The following is a 23,828-nucleotide window of genomic DNA, read 5'->3' on the forward strand; positions in this document are numbered from 1 at the left end:
CCCCTCTCTACCACGGGGAGGTGAATGTCAGGATTTCACCGTCATTGAAACTGGGACCAAAATGTATTTGCCAGTTTCTCTTGTTCTTTAGAGAGGAATAATAATAATAATAATAATAATAATAATAATAATAATAATAATAATAATAATAATAATAATAATAATAATAATAATTTTTATTATTCAAGTTTTTATGTGTAGTATCAGTGTATTAATATTGAACTATTATTGCCTTTTACATGATGAAGAATTTCAGTAAAAAGAATGGGGTTGTATCCTAATTGTGTGCTCAGAATATTTGCAAATTATTGTGTAGATAGAAGTCTTCAACTTTTAATATTGTTGCAGTTAGAAAGATGGGTGATTGAGATGTTAATAACTTATGTATGTGGGAAACAGTCTGATCTCTTCCAGACGAAACTAGGTTTATCATCGGTTCTACTGAGTCAACCCACACCCGGCTTGGGTGCATCAGGTGTAGGTCAAGTGGCTCCTGTTTCTATGTCTGCCTTGGTGTCAGCTGTAAGGTCACCGGTCCTGCAGCCTCCCACTCCCAATATGGGTGGTCCTATACGGAGGCGAATCAGTGATAAATCTGCTCTCTCTTTATCAGGAGGTGAGTGTCAACTTTTCATGGACTTGATATATTTTGACTAATGAAGAATAATTATTTCAAAACATTAGCATTGCACTTCTAATGCATTGTATATCCATCATATATCATTTAGAATTTTGTTTTGTATTTGATTGAGATCAAGTAATATGATGGACTAAAAAAAATTAACTTGAATATCTCCCGTTTCTTCCTATTGCTCCTCTGCCTTATAGTATATATTATGAATGAACATATAAAGACCAGTATTAATGGCCATTAGTTAAGACTTGATGGGGAAAGGACCCAAGGATCAATAGCTCTTCCCTCTCCCTGTAGGCACATTTGAAGAACTTCTTCTCAGGCGCAGAGTGGCAGACAGAGCAGCATTAGATATCTCTGAAGGTAATGACTGTGTGTAGTGTGCCATGGCATCTATTGTCATCTTGTTTGGAATTGCTTTCTGATATCATCCTCTCTTCTTTCTTTCTGTGCCTCTTTTCTCCTGGCTGCCATCATAACTATAGGCCTGCCCTATATGCTGGAGAGGGCTGGGCTGGACGTGCAGCAAGGTAATTTCCACTCATCTTTTCTTTTTGGAAAAAGGAGATCTTGGGAAACACACCTTATTTTTTTTAGCACATTTACATAAGATTCAGAGTCATTCCATTCTACTGGGTGGTCGGAAACAACATGAACCAGATAAATGAGTGTTAGAGGGCTGGTCAAACTGATAAATAATTTGAAGAAAATAATTTGATATCTTGCGCATATTTCATTTTATCAGCTGCTGAAGTTAGCTTATCTGATCGCTTCATGGGTGATTTCAAATGGGCTTTGCAAGGCGATGTTGATAAATATGCATGTAGCTTATGACCAGCTTGAGAGCCATGTGGAAAAATCAGCATCAAACAGGAACACACCATGGGTTTCAGCCAGTGTCACAGTAGCGTGCTTGCTATGGCACGATTCTGTCATTTCAGATGTCCGTGTTCAAATCAGTCTCATGGCGAAATCCTTTTCTTCGGTAGGTGCTCTCAAGCCGGTCTTAAGCTACATGCAGATTTAGCAACGCTGCCTCGCAAAGCCCATTCTAATTCACCCGCAAAGTGATCTGATAGGCTAACTTTAGCAGCTGATAAAATGATAACGGTGCCAGATATTGAATTATTTTTTTCAAATTATTTATTGGTATGACCAACCCTCTAACACTCATATATCCATTTCATGTTTTTCTGACCACCACCCTGTATTTCTTCTGCATCAATGGTTGATTTGGTGTAATTTTACTATTTAATCTGGGTAGTTATTATTAAAAATTTCTCCTTCTGATAGAAGATTTGATTCTTATATGAACCAATAATGTATACAAAGAGTGTACTTAGCATTTATTAGAAAACTATTAAATTTGAAATGAGTTGAACTAGCAGATGTGTAATTCATAAGAAATCCAGTGTTTACTACTCCCTATACCCAGCAAAGTGTGTTTTAAAAGCACTGAGGTTCATGTAAAAGTAAAGAAAAGGTAGAAATTGTTACATTATTTTTGTCATTGTTCACTGTAGGCCTATATAAAATATTTTATGTGATCAGTTGCATGAATATGAATAAATTAATCAAATTTCCTCTCTGGATGAAATAAATTAATGAAATGTGAACTGATATAAACATATGTATGTAGATCTGACAGAAATAGAATAAACCTGGAAAAAAAAAGTACACTGCTGGAAAATGAAAATAGAGCATCACAAAGAAACCAAGCAATGGCTATGAAACATAGTAGTTAGTGAGAGTGCGTGCTGGTATGCACAGTATTTTATTTTGGTGTATTTGCATTTGACCGCACACTTGCTTGTAGTGCTTTAAACACCGACCAGCAGTTTTATAAATTGGTGTGTAGTTGACACCTCTTTAAGGCGAGAAACACCAAACAATACCAACCAAGCATTCGGTGTGAGGTGAACATTGAGAAGATGCACAGACATTGCGTTATGCAACTGACGGACTCATAATCGGGCTGAAAAACGTTGGGTGGTTGTATCGCCATGTAGCCCACCATGTGGATCATTTGGACCATACTTTCTGATGCTGCTGGGAGCAGTGGATATGTGAAGGACAGAGAATCAGCTCAGGACGGATGAGGGTGACCACTAATCTAGAGGATGGGCGAATTAGTGGCGTGGCTTGGAGGGATGGTATAGCAGTCCAGTCCATAGTACCTGCCAGTGTATCTGTGAATCATTTCCAGCTGCCTTGTGGAGGCAAATCTGCAATCCCAGCACTCATTACATCTGCTGCCATTAACACTGGAACAGCAGCCGTTCCTTTTGCAATAGGGCCACACCAGAGCAACATGGAACACCATAGACTGGTGATGTGTGGTATTTAGTGATGAGTGCTGCTTCGTTATGGAGACTGATGATTATTGCGCCCGGGTGTGGAGGTCCCTTGGTGAATGCTACAATTCTAACCCCACTGATGAGCAGCACACTTCCCTCACAGCAGACATCATAGTCAGCCTGCTTTTGTAGTTTTACATGGAACATTGACAGCTCTATGGTATGTGAATGAGATGTTTCTTCCTCACCTGCTTCAATTTCTGTCTGGGATTCCTGGTCCATTATGTCAGCAGAATAATATCCAACCACACAAATGCACAGGTCACCCAGGACTGCTTCTCTCATGTCTGCACACTACCATAGCCTTCCCACTCTCCTGACCTGTCTCCAGTTGAGTATGTATGGGAGAAGTTGAAACTCCAGCTGCCGTGTCACAGCATCCAGGTATCAGATAACACCATCCAACAATTGTGGGTCTCCCTGTCTCAGGATGACATTTGGTGTCTGGTAGACTCCATGCCAGACCGTCTCATAGCATGCATCAGAGTGTGAGGGGTGCGATACACTATTGAAGATGACCAAACTGCATACCACAAATCCATATGTAAATGTAACTCTCTCGTTGCTGTGTTTCTGTGATCATGTGTATTTCTCATCTGTACCACTACTTCAATAAAGGTTCACCAGCCAATGCATCATTCTTTACACTCCCTTTTTATTGTCCGCCAGTGTACTTTGAAAGAGGCTAATGAAGGTGCTACCCATTGCAGTTGTAATCATATTTATATCAGGAATACATTGATGATACTTCTACTATACCTATAAATTTAAAGTGTACAGCTCTCATGCATAGTCCAGTCTAGAAAAAATGTTTATCACCTCCATCTAAAGACTGGGAGGACTGAGATTTTGTATAAACATTTAGTACTCATTCTTATCTAGAAACATGATTCTTATGAGCTCAAATGAAGTCACAACTTTAAATGCCACGAAATTAACAATCTTTCATTTTGCGATAAGTTAAAAGCCCCACTTGTCTGTTGAAACTTTTCATCTTCAAATTGAGGAAATATATGTGTATATGTGCACAATATTCCTCCATTTGATGGTAAAGAGTATGGTGGAGTTATTTAAACTCAACATTCTATATTGCTATTACTTTGTCGCCTATACCACTGACCAGACTGATAGGCATCTTATATCTTATACGTAGATACAACAGCTATCAGTAGATTTGCAAGCAAGGGATGATACTAGCCAAACAAACATAAAAGCAATTCAAATGTTACTTTTAGTTAGTAGAGTCAATAAATTCTGATAAAATAGTATCTTTCCTTACAACTTGATGCCATATTTACTGTGGGAGATAAATTCTATTTGATTGTGCTGTGTAATGCAACATAAATATATGCTAAGTTGAGACTTGAATACACTGTTTATAATCAAGTCAATGAAAATTGTTTAGAGGGAATGGTTTGAATTTTCTGCTTTAATTTATGTTTTAATATACCCAAACATATTAGTCAGATTAGCTTGTGCATGTTTGGGAACTTGATCAGAACTAAAACTTATTTAAATTTGTCATCTGACAAAATGTTACCCTGTGCTTTAATTCTCCTACTATACCTGGTAGTCTATAATGTTGAATTTCTGACTTGTCATCCTCAAATATCCCTTCCCTGTTAATTTTAGTTTACCATTCTCAGTGAAATTCTCATTAATTTTGAAGATATTAACTTACAAGTTTTCAACAGTGTTCATCTTTAGAACTAGTTCATGTAAGTAAGCTAAACTGTTTACAAGAATTCTACCAAAGTAAGTCTCATCCAGGCAATTTATTCCTTTTGATAAATAATCTGTATAATCTAACAGTAGTGAAAGTAAACTCTTGTCCCCATCCCAAGGTAGTGCAGCTCTTTTCAGGCACACCCTGAAAGGAGGTGAGCTGCATGTGCCATTTCAACCACATACCAGCCCTCCTGCCATTTTTAAATCTATGGCAGTATGGGGAATCAAACCCTGGCCCCTAATAGCGCTAACAGTTACGGTACAGAGGTGGACAACTAACAGTTGTAAGAGTATAGGATTACACCCTAGCCCACCCTTTGTGACTTCTGGAACAAAGAACTCATTCTACTGTCTTCTCTCAGTACAGCTCATCATTACCTTTTATTGCTGCTAATAATCACATATCATACCTGCATTGCAAGCCTTGTAACATTGTCAAATATCTTCTCTAAAATCACAGAACATAAGAATACCTGCCTATTCCTCTCATAACGTTTCCCAATTACTTGATGCATACTGGTATAGTACTGAAAATCAGTCCCTGACAACCCCTCTGTTCTTCAAAACTCAACTGTTTTCATTTTGTCTTATTCTCACCAAATCATTACATTTTTCTTTCTACAATAACTGTGTACATGTTATCTGGAATAGTGGTTAAAAGAATTCCTTGATCATTGTTACACTCATTCCTATTCTTTTACTTGTAGGCAGATGCAATTACTGTTTTCATCTAGTTTATAGATTCCTTAGTTATCTTCTTTATTGTTTCATAATCATTTTTGTAGCCAGCCTGGCTGGTAAACTGGTGATTCATCAACTTATGAATTAAATATATAAGATACAAATACTAAAGGTATTTAAATATGTAGGTATATAATATGATAGTAAATGTATATCTTTTGACTGAGGAAGAATAATGAAAAGTTTGGTGGCAGAACTGCATTACCGGTAGTTTAATTTGTCTTCCATACACACATTTATGGAATAATATATGTTCTCCAAAAGTATCCTTTTTTTAAATATTACAGTTCTTCTAAATGTTACCTTGTTCTTTAATTCTCCTATTATACCTAATAATCTATTGCAAACTTTGATACCCTTATAATAAGGACATTTATGAAGTAAATATAAGTGGGAATTATGGTGATGATTTGTTTATTTCTGGTATTATAATTATGATTTACATGCATGCTTCAATAGTATTCAATATTCTGGTAAAGGTGGTTCAGAAGTTCATGGAAGTAAAGTAAAAGTAGTGTCAGTACCTTCAGGAAGCAAAATGAGAGCTTATTTAAGTCCTAAAATACTTTTCTGAACATTAAAAACATTTAGGTATTCTGGTGACTGTACCGGTAACAAAGATTTTTTGCCTAGTGTGTGTGTCATAAATTGTATTAATTCTGTTTTCACTGTACTGGTATTTAATTTTAGCCCATTAGCCTCAAACTAATTCTTTATGTTATTCGATATGTATTCTTTCTTATTTCCTAGGCTTCTTAAATTGTTATCCCTTATTATTGTAGTGGTATCATCAGCATACAGGATGAGTTTGTTCTGTTTATTAGGTATGAGATCATTAGTATGTAATAAGTGCAGAAGTGATCTGAGTACCGGTACTTCACCTTAGGGCACAGTCCTATGTTAATCCTAATCTAGTAAAACTATTCTATTCTTATATTCTTTTCCATTGAACAGATATTCAAATATTCTTTCTTTCTGTCCAATGCTATGAATTCACCTGTCTTACTCAGAATACTGTTCAGTTCACTTTTTCCTCTATTCAAAGATCCTTTATTACTTCCAGAATTATTTTTCTACTGCCATACCTAACCTTTCTATTTTATTCTCAAAGTCTTCAAAAATTCTAAATTATTAATTAGAAAGTTATATTGTGTTTTTTTTTTTTTTTACTGTCTTGCCAACAATGTTTGATCAACGAGTGGTTTTCTCAAACTTGGGAAAATTTCAGTGCTCTGAAATCCTGCTTCTAGGAAATATCCAAAAATCTGAATTTTCACATGTAGTGAACTAAGGTTTCAAACTCTTAAAGAAAACACTCTTATTCTTGTCACAGCCAATAACCCTGTGTAATGGATCACTCATCTCAACAGTTAAGAAGTATTAAAACTGAAGAGGTTAAGTAAAGTGGAGCAAGTGTACACACTTAAGGATTGAGGGCTTGCAACAGGCTAGGGGTGTTCAATTCATATGATCAGTCACAGAATTCCTAAGAGAGAGCTAACTATGACATTGTTAAAAATATTACATAAAAAGGAAAAATTACTTCCTGGATTACAACAGTAGTAAAATATAAATGTTGTAAAATGGGATGCTTGCCCCACATGTGGGGTAAAAGTCCTTTTGGGATGGGATAAGAATCTGCACTTTGCACATTTCACATACAAATCGACCATCACCTTCCTACACTGTGCATGTTTCATGCCACCATTCCTTACATTTATTGCATTTAATCCAGTCTTCGTATGGAGGATCCTCATACTGTTCCTAACAAACTGAACACATGACATCTAGAGACTTACTTGTTTTTTAATTCCCCTGTATATACTTTACTCGAAATAGATTCTGTTTCACGGACTTTTGATGGGTAGACTGGATTTCCTTTTCTTCTTTCTCCTTTTGCAAACTATTTTTATAAAATCTCAGATTTCTTCCCTTTAGACATTCTCTTTTGTTTCTCTGATCTCCTCGGAAGAGGAAGAATTTCTATCGGTGAAGTAGATGACTTTAGTGAAGGTATTGGTCGACTACAGTGTTCACTTACAGGATTTACATCCTTCGAGCAACACGGCTGTTGATCATTTCCACTAATCATGGGTTCAGTTGTGGAATCATAAATAGAGCATAATTCCTTCGTGCAGCATAGTAGTTCAGACTGTATGGTTGTTGTTAAACTGATGTCGTCCACTTATTCCTGATTGACCTCATATTCCGGAATGTTTGTCACCTTTAATGGCAGGAAATCCTCTTCTGTAAGTACATCATGTTCAATTGGCCATATGCCACAGGCTTTGAATCCTTTAATAGCTCTCCCAATAGTGAAGCAATGATCATATGCATTTACAGAGAACAATGCAACCTGTTAGTGTGTAATAATAATGCTATTAAAGGCAGGCCTAAGTTAATCAATATTATTAACTATCCATAATTTTTCAATTTTGTATGTAGAATTGTGATTATGCCAAACTGATGATCTCTATCACAAAATCCTTTAATACAGAGATGTAAATATTTTATCAAAGAAACAAAAATGGAAATTTACCTTATATTTCCAACAGAATTCAGCACAGTCCAGCAATGTCTTCTACAGTCCTCTAACATAACAAGATACACAAAATGGCAGTATCAGGTGTTGTATTTTCAGCAATATATTTTCAAAACTTAAACATAGGCTCTTGCCCCACATGGACTTTTGCCCCATTCTACTTAATACAGATGTTGGAACCTTTGTATGATATGTCATCATTGTTATTCCACAGAGAGTTAGATTGAGCAGGCACATTGGCAAATACAAATTTCCTCACACAAACATATAAATTTTAGTTTACTTTAAACAGAATTACTCAGAGAAACTTAAAAGTTGAAATGAATATAAGATCTGTATGATATCATGCTTCATATCTGTGTTGATTTACATTGACCAGATCATGATTTCTTTAGTCTACATATTTCATTGTGAGTACAAGAAAAATTCTTGCCATTTTTAAAATGGAAAACTGCCCTTCTTATTCTCCTCCTGACAAAAATATTCCAAGATATGTGGAATATACTGTAAGTAAAATTAGAAGAGTGTGTGAAAAAACTTAATAATAATAATAATAATAATAATAATAATAATAATAATAATAATAATAATAATAATAATAATAATAATAATAATAATAATAATGTGAAAAGTGATGTTGATGTAATAATTGACTTTGGCTTTGGATGTTTTATAATATATCCTTTTTAATTGAAAGTTATGAAGTTGTACAAAACAACCCTTCTGACATATTCTGCAAAAACAAAAATACTTGAATTCTGAAGGTTTTTTAGTAGATTTTCATAATTTAACTTACTTGACATTATATTATGCATTGTAATGAACTGTAGTAGAGGAATAACTCAAAGAACTATGTGTTATCTCCTATAACATGTCATAGATTTGCGCAGTAACATTGAGTTTCTTGTCTGAAAATTACCTCGAAATAAGTTACCTCAAACTTCCTAGCTTCAAGATGGTCCTTGGATTGAAAGTGAACACATGCCCCTTGTATGGTTCTGTTACTTCTTTGGAACTCTCCATTAATATTTCAGCACTTGTTTTCTTATATGATGTATGTTAATAAAAGTGCTGCACGATTATAGTTATTATTAACAAAGATGACATAACAGTACCGTATGCTTTCATAGCATTGACCAACGTTGCATATAGTTAATTACAAAATATGTACATATGCAGCATTAATTTGTAAAATGAATGACTGATATGAATTCTCTTTCTGAACTGGGGAGAATCCAAAAGCCTCAAGACTTGTTTTATGATGTTTTCCAAATTTTGATAAAGATCTAGCAAAATTGCTGTTATCTCAGCTGATTGGTCAGCATGACTGGCTTTGATTCATAGAGTCCCAGGTTCGATTGCTCGCAGGGATGGGAATTTTTGCTGCGCCTGATTAAATCCTTTGGCTTGCAGACTGGTGTCTGGGAATATCCTACACATATGTTCATTTACACACAATAAACCACACTACTAACTAGCACGGGAGAAAAAGATAGTAGAGTACATCTATATCACTGCATATGAAGTTGGCATTGGTAAGGGCATTCAGCCATAAAACTGGGTCAGTTCCTTGGGTTTTGTGTTTGTGTATGCATGTGTGATAGAGAGATTATACCTGAAACCCAATCATAATGTGAGAAAAATGAAAGAGAAAGAAGATGTGTATATCATGTAGACTACTGGTACTTTACTCTAAATTCTAACCTGCTTATCACTTTTTCAACTGTTTTGAATATGATGTACATATTATTATTTATGAACTCCACAGCTTAATATGATTTTATTAATGTGTTAGTTTTCAATTTATATTGTCCTTTCAACATTAAATCAATAAATATTCACCATCATACTGGTACTGCAACTAAGGTGTTGACCTTAATTAAAATCCCTCTTTTCACTGTCAACTATTGCTCAGTGCAGAATTGGAAATGTATAAAACTTAAGATGCAGTAATTCAGTGGTTTCTTTCTTTCTATGAACTTCTGCAAGTCACTTTCCTATTTTTAAAATCATTTCAAAATATCCACCAACAGTAAGACTTACCTTTATATTTTATTACATGTATATGCATACTCATTGTACAATGAGTGATGACCACTAAATATAAATTTTTCAAGAATTTGAATTCAAAGGTAGATTTCCTGTATTGTACAAAATCCACTTGTTCATAAACAATTCTGTTGAAAATTTTTATATAAAATTCTAACTGGGAGCCAATGCTATTAGTTCTGTTATCTTTATTACACCAAGTTTATAAATATTAATTTTCATATATTGAGGCATCCTAATTTGATATGGTATTTTAATTAGTTAGCATTGCATTAATTTGTCTTCAGTTATTCCTGAGGTAATCAAGAAATACTGATTCAAAATATAGATCTCTTTTTAAAATAATAATAATAATAATAATAATAATAATAATAATAATAATAATAATAATAATAATAATAATAATAATAATAATAATAATAATAATAATAATAATAATATATTATATATTATTATATTAATATATTATATATTAATATATTATATTATATATATTAATATATTAATATATTATATATTATTATATTTATTATTATTATTATTATTATTATTATTATTATTATTATTATTATTATTATTATTATTATTATTATTATTATTTGGAGCTCTCCTGCATTTACTTTATAACTTTAGACTATGTACAGAAACATTATGATACCGTAATAAAAATTAAGTTATAGTAAAGTGTTTGAAAATGTTCTGTATGGTTTCAAAAGCAGTATATTGTCTTTCTGGAAAGTTTCATGAATGTAAAAGTTGTGATACTAATGCTGTATTACTTTTCAGAAATACAAAGAAATCGAGAATTCTACAAAAATGCTGATGTACGGCCGCCATTCACATATGCTTCCTTGATCCGCCAGGTAATTGTATGGATAAGATTAATTTTATATTGATATCATTATACCACGCTTTATGAAATGTACATGTTTATCTGATATCCTTGAGAAGCTTATTAATAATACTTTAATTGTAAAATGTTAAGCTGCTAAACTCTGTCATCTGACAACTATCACCCCAAGGACAACTGGCTGAAAGTCACTGATATTGAAGATGGTATTGTAGTGTGATAGTTTTATATCAGTAAATTTGTAACAAAATATATGAGCTGCTGAACAGATATCTTTGAAGCAGTTTGTATGGGGACTAATCATATCATCATCATCATCATCATCATCATCATCATCATCATCGTGAGGGTACATCATCCAAATATGCAAGCAAATATGACCTTAAAAATGACAAAATATGACTCATGACTAGGGCCCAGATTTTATGTAAAATCAAGTGCAAAATATGTACATAAAATTGTAGATGTATAGATAATGCTTTTATGGGTGGTGGCTCAAAGGCCTTCTCTTACACATAACCACTATAAGAGTATACACCAATATAACTTATCATTACAAATACAAATAACACAAAGAATATTAATACCGTACCAATAACAATTATAATAATATTAATAATAATAGACTCCTTCATTTCAAAATACACAAAATAAAGTACACTTAAATGGTATGACTACAGTAATCTATTCAGTTATCTTATTCATTCCTTCAACAATTATCCAGGAAGTCAGCGGGATCAACTCAGCAAATACTCACGGCAAGCAACTTTAAATTTTCGATGAGAGGGAATGTCCTTAATGTTCACAGGTAGCGAATTCCATGACCTGAACGCAGAGATTATGAAGTGTAAACAGCAGTGCAGTTTACAGGTATGGCAAGAGAAGAGCCAGATCTTTTATTGTTGTCATGATAGGATGAGAGGGAAGAAAAAGATGAAGAAAGGTAGTTGGAAGTACACTGACTGACAGAGCAAATGCAACACCAAGAAGGAGTGGTCAGAACTTTATGCCAATTGCAGGGTAGACTGACGTCACTGAGGTATGCTCATGATGTGAAATGCGCCGCTGTGCTGCGCACGTAGCGAACGATAAATGGGACACGGCGTTGGCGAATGGCCCACTTCGTACCGTGATTTCTCAGCCGACAGTCATTGTAGAACGTGTTGTCGTGTGCCACAGGACACGTGTATAGCTAAGAATGCCAGGCCGCCGTCAACGGAGGCATTTCCAGCAGACAGATGACTTTACGAGGGGTATGGTGATCGGGCTGAGAAGGGCAGGTTGGTCGCTTCGTCAAATCGCAGCCGATACCCATAGGGATGTGTCCACGGTGCAGCGCCTGTGGCGAAGATGGTTGGCGCAGGGACATGTAGCACGCGCGAGGGGTCCAGGCGCAGCCCGAGTGACGTCAGCACGCGAGGATCGGCGCATCCGCCACCAAGCGGTGGCAGCCCCGCACGCCACGTCAACCGCCATTCTTCAGCATGTGCAAGACACCCTGGCTGTTCCAATATCGACCAGAACAATTTCCCGTCGATTGGTTGAAGGAGGCCTGCACTCCCGGCGTCCGCTCAGAAGACTACCATTGACTCCACAGCATAGACGTGCACGCCTGGCATGGTGCCGGGCTAGAGCAACTTGGATGAGGGAATGGCGGAACGTCGTGTTCTCCGATGAGTCACGCTTCTGTTCTGTCAGTGATAGTCACCGCAGACGAGTGTGGCGTCGGCGTGGAGAAAGGTCAAATCCGGCAGTAACTGTGGAGCGCCCTACCGCTAGACAACGCAGCATCATGGTTTGGGGCGCTATTGCGCATGATTCCACGTCACATCTAGTGCGTATTCAAGGCACGTTAAATGCCCACCGCTACGTGCAGCATGTGCTGCGGCCGGTGGCATTCCCGTACCTTCAGGGGCTGCCCAATGCTCTGTTTCAGCAGGATAATGCCCGCCCACACACTGCTCGCATCTCCCAACAGGCTCTACGAGGTGTACAGATGCTTCCGTGGCCAGCGTACTCTCCGGATCTCTCACCAATCGAACACGTGTGGGATCTCATTGGACGCCATTTGCAAACTCTGCCCCAGCCTCGTACGGACGACCAACTGTGGCAAATGGTTGACAGAGAATGGAGAACCATCCCTCAGGACACCATCCGCACTCTTATTGACTCTGTACCTCGACGTGTTTCTGCGTGCATCGCCGCTCGCGGTGGTCCTACATCCTACTGAGTCGATGCCGTGCGCATTGTGTAACCTGCATATCGGTTTGAAATAAACATCAATTATTCGTCCGTGCCGTCTCTGTTTTTTCCCCAACTTTCATCCCTTTCGAACCACTCCTTCTTGGTGTTGCATTTGCTCTGTCAGTCAGTGTATTAGTGGAAAGTGTTTTGTGCAGATGTGGTAACATGCGAAGTTCACAGCACTGGTGTACTCGAACCCATGACAGCTCCTTATAAGAAGGTAATATATGAGCATCATATCAGAGATTAAAGATATATCTTACATGGCTGTTCAGGTTCTGGTCCAGTTTCTTGTTACTGTCGCAGGTTATTTCAGTCAACGCAGTTTCACAATGGTCAAATATAGGTAGTATCCATGAGTGAATTAGTTCTACTTTAAGTTAAACCAAGAATACACTACTGAACTGTTTCAATGGATATAAGCCTTCAGTACCTTATAACATGTGATGATCTCCTGCTGAATCCAATTTAGGATCTCAGTCATAATAATTCATAAGTTAGTCACTGCAGTATGATTTCATTGTTTAAAATTGATGGTGAGATGTCTCATTGCTTGAGGGAATGTAGGTTTTTACTGGTACTGTTAATAGTAACTCAAGTTTTATTTGGGTTTATTAATAAGCTCTTTTTATTTGTGAAGTTACTAGGATGTTGTAGGTCAGGATTTATTTTAATAATTGCAGTATCTATATCACTCAGTTTTGAATCATAGTAAATCTCTACATCATCTGCATACACTTGCAATTTGGAGAATCTAAGAGCTTTTGATATATCATTAATCTGGTTGATAAATAACAGTGATCCAAGGACCAACCCCCAATGATACTAGGGTCTTACTTTGCCATCCTGAACTCACATTTCCAACTGTCACATGTTTCAAGGTAAGAAGAAAAAAATTACGTGATACTCTATTAAAATTTAGTTGTCGAAGTTTCTGCAGTAGTAACTGAGGTTTGATGGTGTCTACCACTGACACCATGACACTATGAAGCACGGCTACTCTGGTGTTGTGAAAGAGTCGACTGGAGAGGAGAATGGCGCTCTGTTGTCTTCATTGACAAGATTAGGTTCTGTCTGTATGCAAGCGATGGACGTATATGTGTACGGCATAGATCTGGTGAGTGGCCTATTCCAGAGCACATTCACCCACGACACCCGGGTCCCACCCCATGCTTCATGTGCTCTATGGGGTGTACAAAAACTGCCCTGGCCAGCAAGATCACCAGATCTCTCACCAATTGGATGCTGTTATGCATCAGTAGACTAAGCGCCATTTGACGAAAATTGAGATTTTAGCCCCATCTTGTAGAGGAAGGCTTGAACTATTTATAAAAAATTCCCCAATGCATTACAAGAGGCTGTTAGTTGTTAGTAAACAGAAAACCTAAGCGACAAAGCGGGAATCAGTAGAAATGTAAATTGCATCAGTAGACTATGCGATGTTCCTGTTTGCATCATTAGACCAAGCGCCACATTCCTCACATTGCGCACGGTTGACAGCGAGGGAGCCCGCGTTTTTGATAGTGCTGACATTTTTACGTGGTGATACATTGAGTGGTTTATCAAGTGACGAAGTTCCAAAAGTAAGGAGAAGGACAATGCTATTAATGCAGCTTGCTAAGAAGGTTGCGTCTGAAAATCATTCTCTAGAATTTGATGGTGAATCTCAGGAAGTAAATCTTAATAAGTCAAGACAGGGATGATCACGGAAAAGTAGAGTTCCCTTTCACCAGGCATTAATACCTCTGTGGCCAAAAGGGGGAAACCTATCTCTGAAGCCAAACTAAGATACTTTTGTTTGCTGATGCACCTAATACCTGCAGATGCCAAACAATTTTACCAGAATCTTCAAGCAGATTCTGACATCATGGATGACGTACATGGATTTAATGGAGATCCTGATTTCAGGTTTGAATGAACAGAGTGCAACAATCTTATTACCTGTCCAGTGATTTGTGTGTATTTATGGGAGAAAATATCTGGAATCACATTTTCTGTTTCAAGCAGAACAAAACTTACCCACAGGCTTAAAAGTATCACGTCAATACTGTAGGCCTACTCTCAGAATATAGGCCTAATAGGCCTATCGTGAAGGAAAATCCATTCAAAAATTGTACAGACTACAATGGCTCATGTCTTACCAATGTATTTGACTCAGATAAGTTGAAATTCCTCAAATCAGTAAGTCGTTATAGCAACGAGTTTAGAGAATAGCTTCCCATCTAGAATTTCTCCATCTAAAACTTGAATAATGTACCGGAGTTGTGGCGCGGCTCGCAGTGGATCAAGCACTTAGCGGGCCTTTCCAGACAGTAGGAGATTAAGGTTTTAATCATGGCTGCCGCCACGTCATGTTTTTTGAAGTTTTACTCTGTAGATACTCAACAGTAAGGGGTTATCGGTGTAGCATCGTGATGCATTTTTCGTACTTGAGAAAGACCTTAAATTGCATCAGTAGACTAAGCGCCATTTCTTCAAGAAAATCTATGCAGTGCGAGTATAAAAATGTTGAAATTTGGTGAGAAGGTACAATCTATTATCCTACAACACCAGTAATATCGTATTTAGCAAAATTATGTTCGCTCGAATTTACACATAGAACCAAATTTAAACGCGATTATCTCGCAACCAACTTTTGGCGCTTGGTCTAGTGATGCATAACGGCATCCAATTGAACACGTATGGGACATGATGAAGTGGGAACATACGCATTCTCCATAGCCTGCAAGAACCATTGACAAATTGCACAAAAGGTGCAATATACTTGGGGCAATCTATTGCAGGATGCCATTCTGCACCTTTACGATTGTTTGCATGTATGAATACATGCCTACATTGCTGCCAGGTGGGGGTACACTGTGTATTGATGCGACTGTTTGGGCACCCCTTACTGTGACCTGTGTTTTATTTGGTCTGAATTTGTTATCATATAGGCGAGCTGAGTGCCTCAGATGGTTAAGGCTGTGGCCTTCTGACCCCAACTTGGCAGGTTTGAGCCTGTCTCAGTCCGGTGGTATTTGGAGGTGCTCAAATGTGACAGCCTCTTGTTGATAGATTTACTGGCATGTTAAAGAACTCCTGCGGGACTAAATTCCAGCACCTCCGCATCTCCAAAAACCATTAAAAAAATAGTTAGTGGGATGTAAAGCCAATAACATTATTATTATTGTAATCATGTACTCCTGCAATGATGAACTACCTGTCGCATCACTTGTGAATAAAATGACCTTCTCCTTGAGGATGTTGCATGTTCTTTTTTCTGGCAGTGTAGTTGCTGTGAGTTATGCCCCAACCCTAATATACTGAGCTACTGAGCACTACAGTAGCCATCAACCAATAAAGGGTGACTATTTTCATGGCACGTACTGTAGGGAATTTAGCCCCTTACCCGATGGTAGAGCTCCAGAGATAAAGAGTGCAATACGGAAAAATCGACATTCCTTTCAGAACCGAATTCTACAAGTAAAGCAGGTGGCGATATGACTTCTTACTGCAACAGGAGGAAATAATTAGGTCCTTACTGTTATGTGACCTTCACTCTATAGCCGTTGAATCCTGTTAAAATGCTGATAGTACATCGAGGTAATGTACAGTTTCTGCAAATAGGTACTGGATGCTGTATGATATCCCAAATACTGGGCATGAATATTTTTCACTACATTTTGACATTCAGTTTCTCTCTAGACAACAAATGAATCTCTAACTGATATCTAAGCTTGCACTCTTTTCTTCTGTTTGAAAATCCTCTCTTTGAAATATATTACCTTAGTCGTATCATGAATAAACAAACTACAGTTTTTTTGGGTTGGTATATCTAAAAGAATGTTAAATGATGCCTACTTGTGTGTAAGCAAACGGTTCAATAACATGGTTTTCCCTTTTCCTACTTACTGCTATAAATATTATAACATTTGACCCCTTTGCCAAGAATGCTCATAATGTGACCAAATGTGGGAATAAGAACAAAATAGGTGTTTATATGACATTCAGAATTCACTTGTACAGTATAATCAGATTTGCATTCAAAAACCAGTTAAACATGCAACTTCTTCTTCTTCTTCTTCTTCTTCTTCTTCTTCTTCTTCTTCTTCTTCTTCTTCTTCTTCTTCTTCTTCTTCTTCTATTATTATTATTATTATTATTATTATTATTATTATTATTATTATTATTATTATTATTATTATTATTATTATTATTATTATTATTATTATTCTTACGGGGTTTCCCATGGAACGCAGAGGTGAAAGAAGGTGCCGGGGTGAATGGGTCTAACTACAATGTCAAGAATATAATTTAAAACTTAAACTGAAGGTTATATTTTCAGAACTTTAAACTTAACAATTTTTTCATGCCAATATTACAGGTACAAGTAGCAATCATTAAACCAGATTGGGAAAACTCCAAGATTCAGAACCTTAACACTTTGGGCTTTAAGCCCCTAGCTTTACATTTCCTGAGCTACAAGCTCAAATTTACAAAGAGCACAAATTTATTCAAGGGCCGAAATCCCCTAATTCATGGAGCACTTGGTCCCAAAATACAATATCTAGCCTTCCATAGGCACTCGTTACAATCACAAAATTTGAAAAAGAGCTAACAGGCTCTCAATTTCTTACTACCTACTCAAGGCAACATTACATCACTCTCTGGTCTCTCGAACCACCATTTAAAAAATTGAACTTACTTTTACAGGGGTATTAAATACTCAACCTACTGGGCCTTCGTGGAATAAGAATAACAGGTTAAATTAATGGCCCAAACAAAAATGAACGGAGGCGTATACTTGCACTACTAGATATGAACACAAAAACTAAGGGGCTCTAGGCCGATGAAACAGGGACTATTCCCAAAATACTGAGGTGACTCGTATAGAAATTACATTAACACATTACAGTAGGAAAAACAGTTAGAGAAAAATGTAGTCACCTCAAACCAAGATGAAGGGGAGCTCGAGAGGGTAATTCACTCTCTATCCCCGATTTACAGTTAAAGATTTTATTAAGTTTTTACATTAGCCGGCAGAAAGTTACATTTTTAGAAAAGTAGGTTACATAGTTAACGATTCGGACCTTTCCCTTGGGTTAAACTGCGGAGTTAGCAAGAAAGAAAGATGTTATATGGCCATTACCTTGTAGATGTACTGCTGACCGATGAAAGAGGCTGCCCGCCTCCTGCTTTGACACATACACTTAGTTAAACTGGCCAAGAGGTGAGAAAAGCCGCAGCTTATAAACCCTCAGGGAAGGTTCGAGATCATTCAAGATGAATCACGACACGCCCTCTTGATTTTATTGGTTAAACACAAGTTGAAGAAGAAATACGGGATTGGTTGGAAATTAATTACAAAAATTAGGGATTGGCTAGATTCAAAACTGGTGGAAATAAAAGGAAGAATTGTCAACCCAAAAATAAATGAACATCATTCAGTTACAAAAACCTAGAAAGACAAAACTTCTTTAAATCATAAGTTCTTTCACTTCGCACCAAGGTGCATGATCATAGTTTTTAGTAGTGTCATCTGTGGAAGAATGTCCAAACTTCTTGATGAATGTCAAACAAAACAAGTAGAAATTCACTCAGGATAGGAAATTGTACAATAACAAAATTACTCAATATTTAGTTGGTGACATCTGATTAAAGTTCTAAGTTGGTGTAGTTTCAGTTTCACTGTTTCACCAATAGAGGAGTTCATTTAGGTGCTGAATTTGAATGCGCAGCGTTGGGGTGTACCTCCTGGTACAATTATTATTATTATTATTATTATTATTATTATTATTATTATTATTATTATTATTATTATTATTATTATTATTATTATTATTATTATTATTATTATTATTATTATTATTATTATTATTATTATTATTATTATTATTATTATTATTATTATTATTATTATTATTATTATTATTATTATTATTATTATTATTATTATTATTATTATTATTATTATTATTATTATTATTATTATTATTATTATTATTATTATTATTATTATTATTATTATTATTATTATTATTATTATTATTATTATTATTATTATTATTATTATTATTATTATTATTATTATTATTATTATTATTATTATTATTATTATTATTATTATTATTATTATTATTATTATTATTATTATTATTATTATTATTGGGAAATGAAGTACCAAAGAACAGTTCAGTAAGTCTAACTGTCAAATGTCTTCTGAAATATTGGGATAAACCTCTGGGCATTCTTTGAGAGCTTGAGGGCTTCTGTGAGCTTTCTCAGTGAGGAATGAGGCAGAGCTGTGTATGAGCCGCAACTAGGCAATCACTTTAAGACTCATTTCAGGATCAATGGATGCCTCTAGTTAATATCAACAGAAGTTATGCTCATGGAAATGGGTTAGTGTTTTTGTATCAAAACATAAAGGAACTCTTTTGAATAAATCATATTAATGTAAACATGCATCATGGGAACAAAATAAACATGGTATTGTGTGAACTTAACAGTCTATCCTATTTGGATTGTTAGATAATTTCCTGTTCTTTTTAGAAATGAATCTTTATGAATAGGGATGATTGGATGGATGTATGAATGGAAGCATGTATCTACTACAATCATCAGGTACCGGTACATCATCTTGTTTCATCATATATGCATTAGTACAGTGACGTGTATTTTGAGGATTCAAAGTTTTCTATCAATTATTATTTAATACTGTTACTTAATATATTGAAATCTTATAAATCTGAAACTACTGTACTTATCTTATTCCTACTAACTACGATTATAAATTCCTCTTTTTTTCTCGTTTTTTTCAGTCCATCATCGAGTCCCCCGACAAACAACTGACGCTAAACGAAATTTACAACTGGTTCCAAAATACATTCTGTTACTTCCGGCGTAACGCAGCGACGTGGAAGGTACAGTAGTTTATGCATCCTAAACAGATGCTGCTATTTCTATCACATGATCGACACCAACAAAGTTCTTACCTATGTATTTAATTGTGAAAAAATGACAATATGTGACTGATATTGTATATAATGTATTTGTCTTTTTTTCTTCCTATTTCATGTTCAGCCTTTGCTCTTTAAAAGAATTTACAATTCAAAAGATTTTTATGAAATGAAAAAGCGTTTGTTAGAAAAATCAACTGTTAAAATGTAAATCAGGCAAGATCTGGAGAATAATTTGCAATATTTCTTGAAGGTAAGATCTTAGGGTATGCTGTAGCAAGTTACCATTCTTTATTATAAATCTTATGTATCAGTGGCATTCATGCATATTAGATCACATTATACAAATTTTACAGCCTCATTATTTCAGTACATACTGAAACTGCCCTTTATCACTGAAGGTATATGAAATGTCTTTTTCTGACACATAGGCTTGTGCTTAAAACTATGCTAGTTGACATTTTCTTTATTTTTCTGATTGATATTGAAAGAACATGTTTTCCTTAAATTACTCTGAGTGACTGGAAAAGGAAGATGTTTTGTGTACTTCTGCCAACTGTCTGAACCTCTTTCCAATGGTATTGCTGACATGCATAAACAATTCTAAGATTTATTTATGGAAAGTATTTCCTGATGAGAATAGCAAGAAATACGAGTGTTAGGGTAAAAGTCATGGAAACTTTTTTTTTGCACAAATTTGGGATCTACCAGATGAATGGAAATCTGCAGATAAGAGTGGGAAATGTAAGGCGTGTATGAATAATGCCAAGTAGATTTGCCAGGTGTAGGATATAAAGCAACGAAACTGTCAGCCATGAAGTCCTTGTGCTACCTAATGTTTATTCTCAGAGAGCAGGTAGAGTAACGTTTATAGTAAACCATTGAAGTAGTCTCCTAGATTGTCCACAACACGTTGCCAATGTTGTGGGAAATTTTTGATACCAGATGCTTCACCATGTGTGAACTTTGCACTCTCATGTTTTACAGCATTTGGAATGTCCTCCATTGTCCCAAACAGTCTCCCACACAATGGTCCTTTCACTTTAGGGATGAGGTCAAAATCGCATGGAGACAGGTCCAGTTAGTATGGCAAGTGTTCCAGTACTTCCCACACCCCCAGTGCTGAAGTTACCTCTGTACAGCCTCTCCTGCATGCAGTGTGGTGTTATCATGGAGAAGAATGATGTTGTTGAGAAGATCCAGGCGTTTGTCCCAAATGGCACAATGTAACGGTCCCTGAAAGAAGGTTCTGTAGTACCTATATGTTACCGTCATTCCATGTGGATACGCAATCACGCCTCTGATACCGTATGCTACAGTGACCATCAGCTTCACGGTCGGAGGTTTTTGCTGCACCTTCTGTCTTCATGGTGATCCTGCATGTCGCCATTCTGCAGAAGGGCGTTTGAGCTCTGTTTCATATGCTCTGGCCCAAAGTTCATCCACGGCCACTGTTCTCACCATTCTCTCCAGCATTTTCTCACTTTCCTACCAGTAGCGTACTAAGTGGTCAGAGCTTATGGCATATTGCGTTCACTTTTGCACATCAGTGAGTGCACATAGCACCCACCGTGATGCAATTTTACATGTATATCTTCTCATAAATTTCTGTGAATGGTTTATTTTACAATGCTTGTTTTGGCTTGTTACTCAAGTAGTGTCCATCTTCTGTCCATGTCCATGCACTGGGTAATTACTGCAGGTGACTCAACAGTTTGGACACTAATAGGTCTCCTGGAGTGTTGTACATTGCTGCTTGTTTCAAGTCCGTGCTGAAACGCTGCTACCCGTCTTGCAACAGTTTGGTACAGAAGAGCATTTTACTCCACAGATTTCAGAAGCTCTCTATGACATTTTTTGGGATTGTGACCCTGGCAAATGACCAGTTTGGTGTACACGCTGGTATTCCACCCTCTGCGTGATATCTGTGCAGTGCACCGCCATCTCATGCTGTGTCCATGTACTGCGATGTCATGCTTTCCAGGACATATGAGACTGTATGGTAGCACCGGGCAAATGTGAGGAAAAAGTTAGTTGCTATGAGTTATCCCCCAATATTTGCAAAATAAAATAATGCAGCCATCATAAATTAGTAGAAAGGAAAATAGTGTGCTCCTTTTTAATTTGATTCATGTTAGGTTTACAATAAATTTTGGATTTTGTACCTATATGTATTTAGCCATTTCTCTTATGAGATTCAGTTAAACTTTTATCAAAAAGATCACATGCACATAATAGATCAAAAGTTATCTCTAAAATCATTACGAATTATTTACATTAAACTTTCCTTTTTTTAAATTGCAATATTTTACCAAATTTACCATTCTGAAAAGCATATTCAAGCCATTCACATGAGAGTATTTTATGCGATTACCTGGTCATTCCCTCTCAGGTGTAATTGTATTCTAATTCTGTGTAATGTGTTAGTGAGCCGTTTGCTTCTGTCCTGTTGCAGATCTGCTAATAGGGTATACGTGCAGACTGATCATGTACAATAGAAAAGTCATCTTCTGAATTTTAAGAATGTTCTAGAGATGCATGAACATTTGCACTATCTTAGAGCAATACATTATTGAGCTGTGGAAAAGTATAATTCTGAAGTATTTTTGCATTATTGGATTGTTTTTCATGGTAACAAGTGCCATTAACAGTAATTCTGAACTTTACTATATCTTTTGTAATTACCTACCAGTACGTCATTCTTCCTTCCACCCATTAACTATCGGTAACATTGTTAAATACAGGTCCACTATAAATTATTTCCACATATCGATAATGGAAAGGAAAACAAAAGTGACAAACCACATCCACGTATGGACAGATAGGAACATAAATGAGAACATGTAATGGCAGGTCAGTGTTTAGGCTTCAACATTTACAGAGGGACCATTTCAACAGATCTTCAATCTTGATCTGGGAAGTGTAGGATAAGGCCTAACATTAGAATGTATGAGCCAAGCCTCTAAGTCCATATAAATATTTTCATCAGCCAAAGAAGAGAATTGAAGTTCATTAAGAGTGCTAAGATGTTTCTGAAAACATAACCTGTCAAATTAAATTGAAGACCTGTGATGCTATAATTGAATGAAAATTATTTTTCTGTTTGAAGAAAACTATGTGTATAATCAAAATACAATTGCTCTTGGACAATGGGTTGCTAGTATTTGTCAATATAGTTGATACACGACAGAGGGGCAAGCAGCGGGCACATCAGTGGGCCAAATACAGTTATCATGAAAGTCTTGCATTGCCGGCAGGACAAGACGGTTTAAAGTGTAAAAGCAATAGTGCAAATCAACAATGGAATATATGTTGATTGTTCAGAGCAAAAAGAAGCACTGTATCACCAAAGACTGTCCAACTGACAGGCTGAGCAGTCTAGCATGCTGCTATACCTGGTGACAGAGCTGGATAACAGAGCATAAGACATAAATAAGCAGTAGTTCCTGGCATGGCTAAATGCAGTTGTATTATGAACACGTAATACTATTTTATAAATAATGAGGAGTATATGTAGGAAGTGAGGTAATGTAAGAAAGAGGGTGCTGACGAAAAGCTGAGAACTGTTTATTCTGGAAATAAGAGATTATCTAAACCGTGGGAAGAAACTATTATAATCATAAACAACAGTAAAATGTAAAACAATATGTGTAAAGGACAAAAAAAAGGAATAATTTTGACAACACTGGCAGGAATATAAAACAGAGGAGAGGAATATTATCATGACTCTTTAAATGTACTACTA

The 23,828-nt window shown here is 36.2% G+C and overlaps 1 protein-coding gene across 1 annotated transcript in view; it reads left to right on the forward strand.

Moving 5' to 3' along the window:
* The window catches only part of LOC136864437 (forkhead box protein P1), a 711,481-nt gene that overhangs the window by 516,220 nt on the left and 171,433 nt on the right, over positions 1-23,828 (forward strand). Inside the window, exons 9-11 of the mRNA XM_067141428.2 lie at positions 400-616; positions 10,838-10,914; positions 19,946-20,047. Of these exons, the coding sequence (XP_066997529.2) occupies positions 400-616; positions 10,838-10,914; positions 19,946-20,047 (396 nt within the window). The remainder of the gene's footprint in view (positions 1-399; positions 617-10,837; positions 10,915-19,945; positions 20,048-23,828) is intronic.

This window comes from Anabrus simplex, chromosome 2 (assembly GCF_040414725.1).
Source record: "Anabrus simplex isolate iqAnaSimp1 chromosome 2, ASM4041472v1, whole genome shotgun sequence".
NCBI classification, from domain to species: domain Eukaryota; kingdom Metazoa; phylum Arthropoda; class Insecta; order Orthoptera; family Tettigoniidae; genus Anabrus; species Anabrus simplex.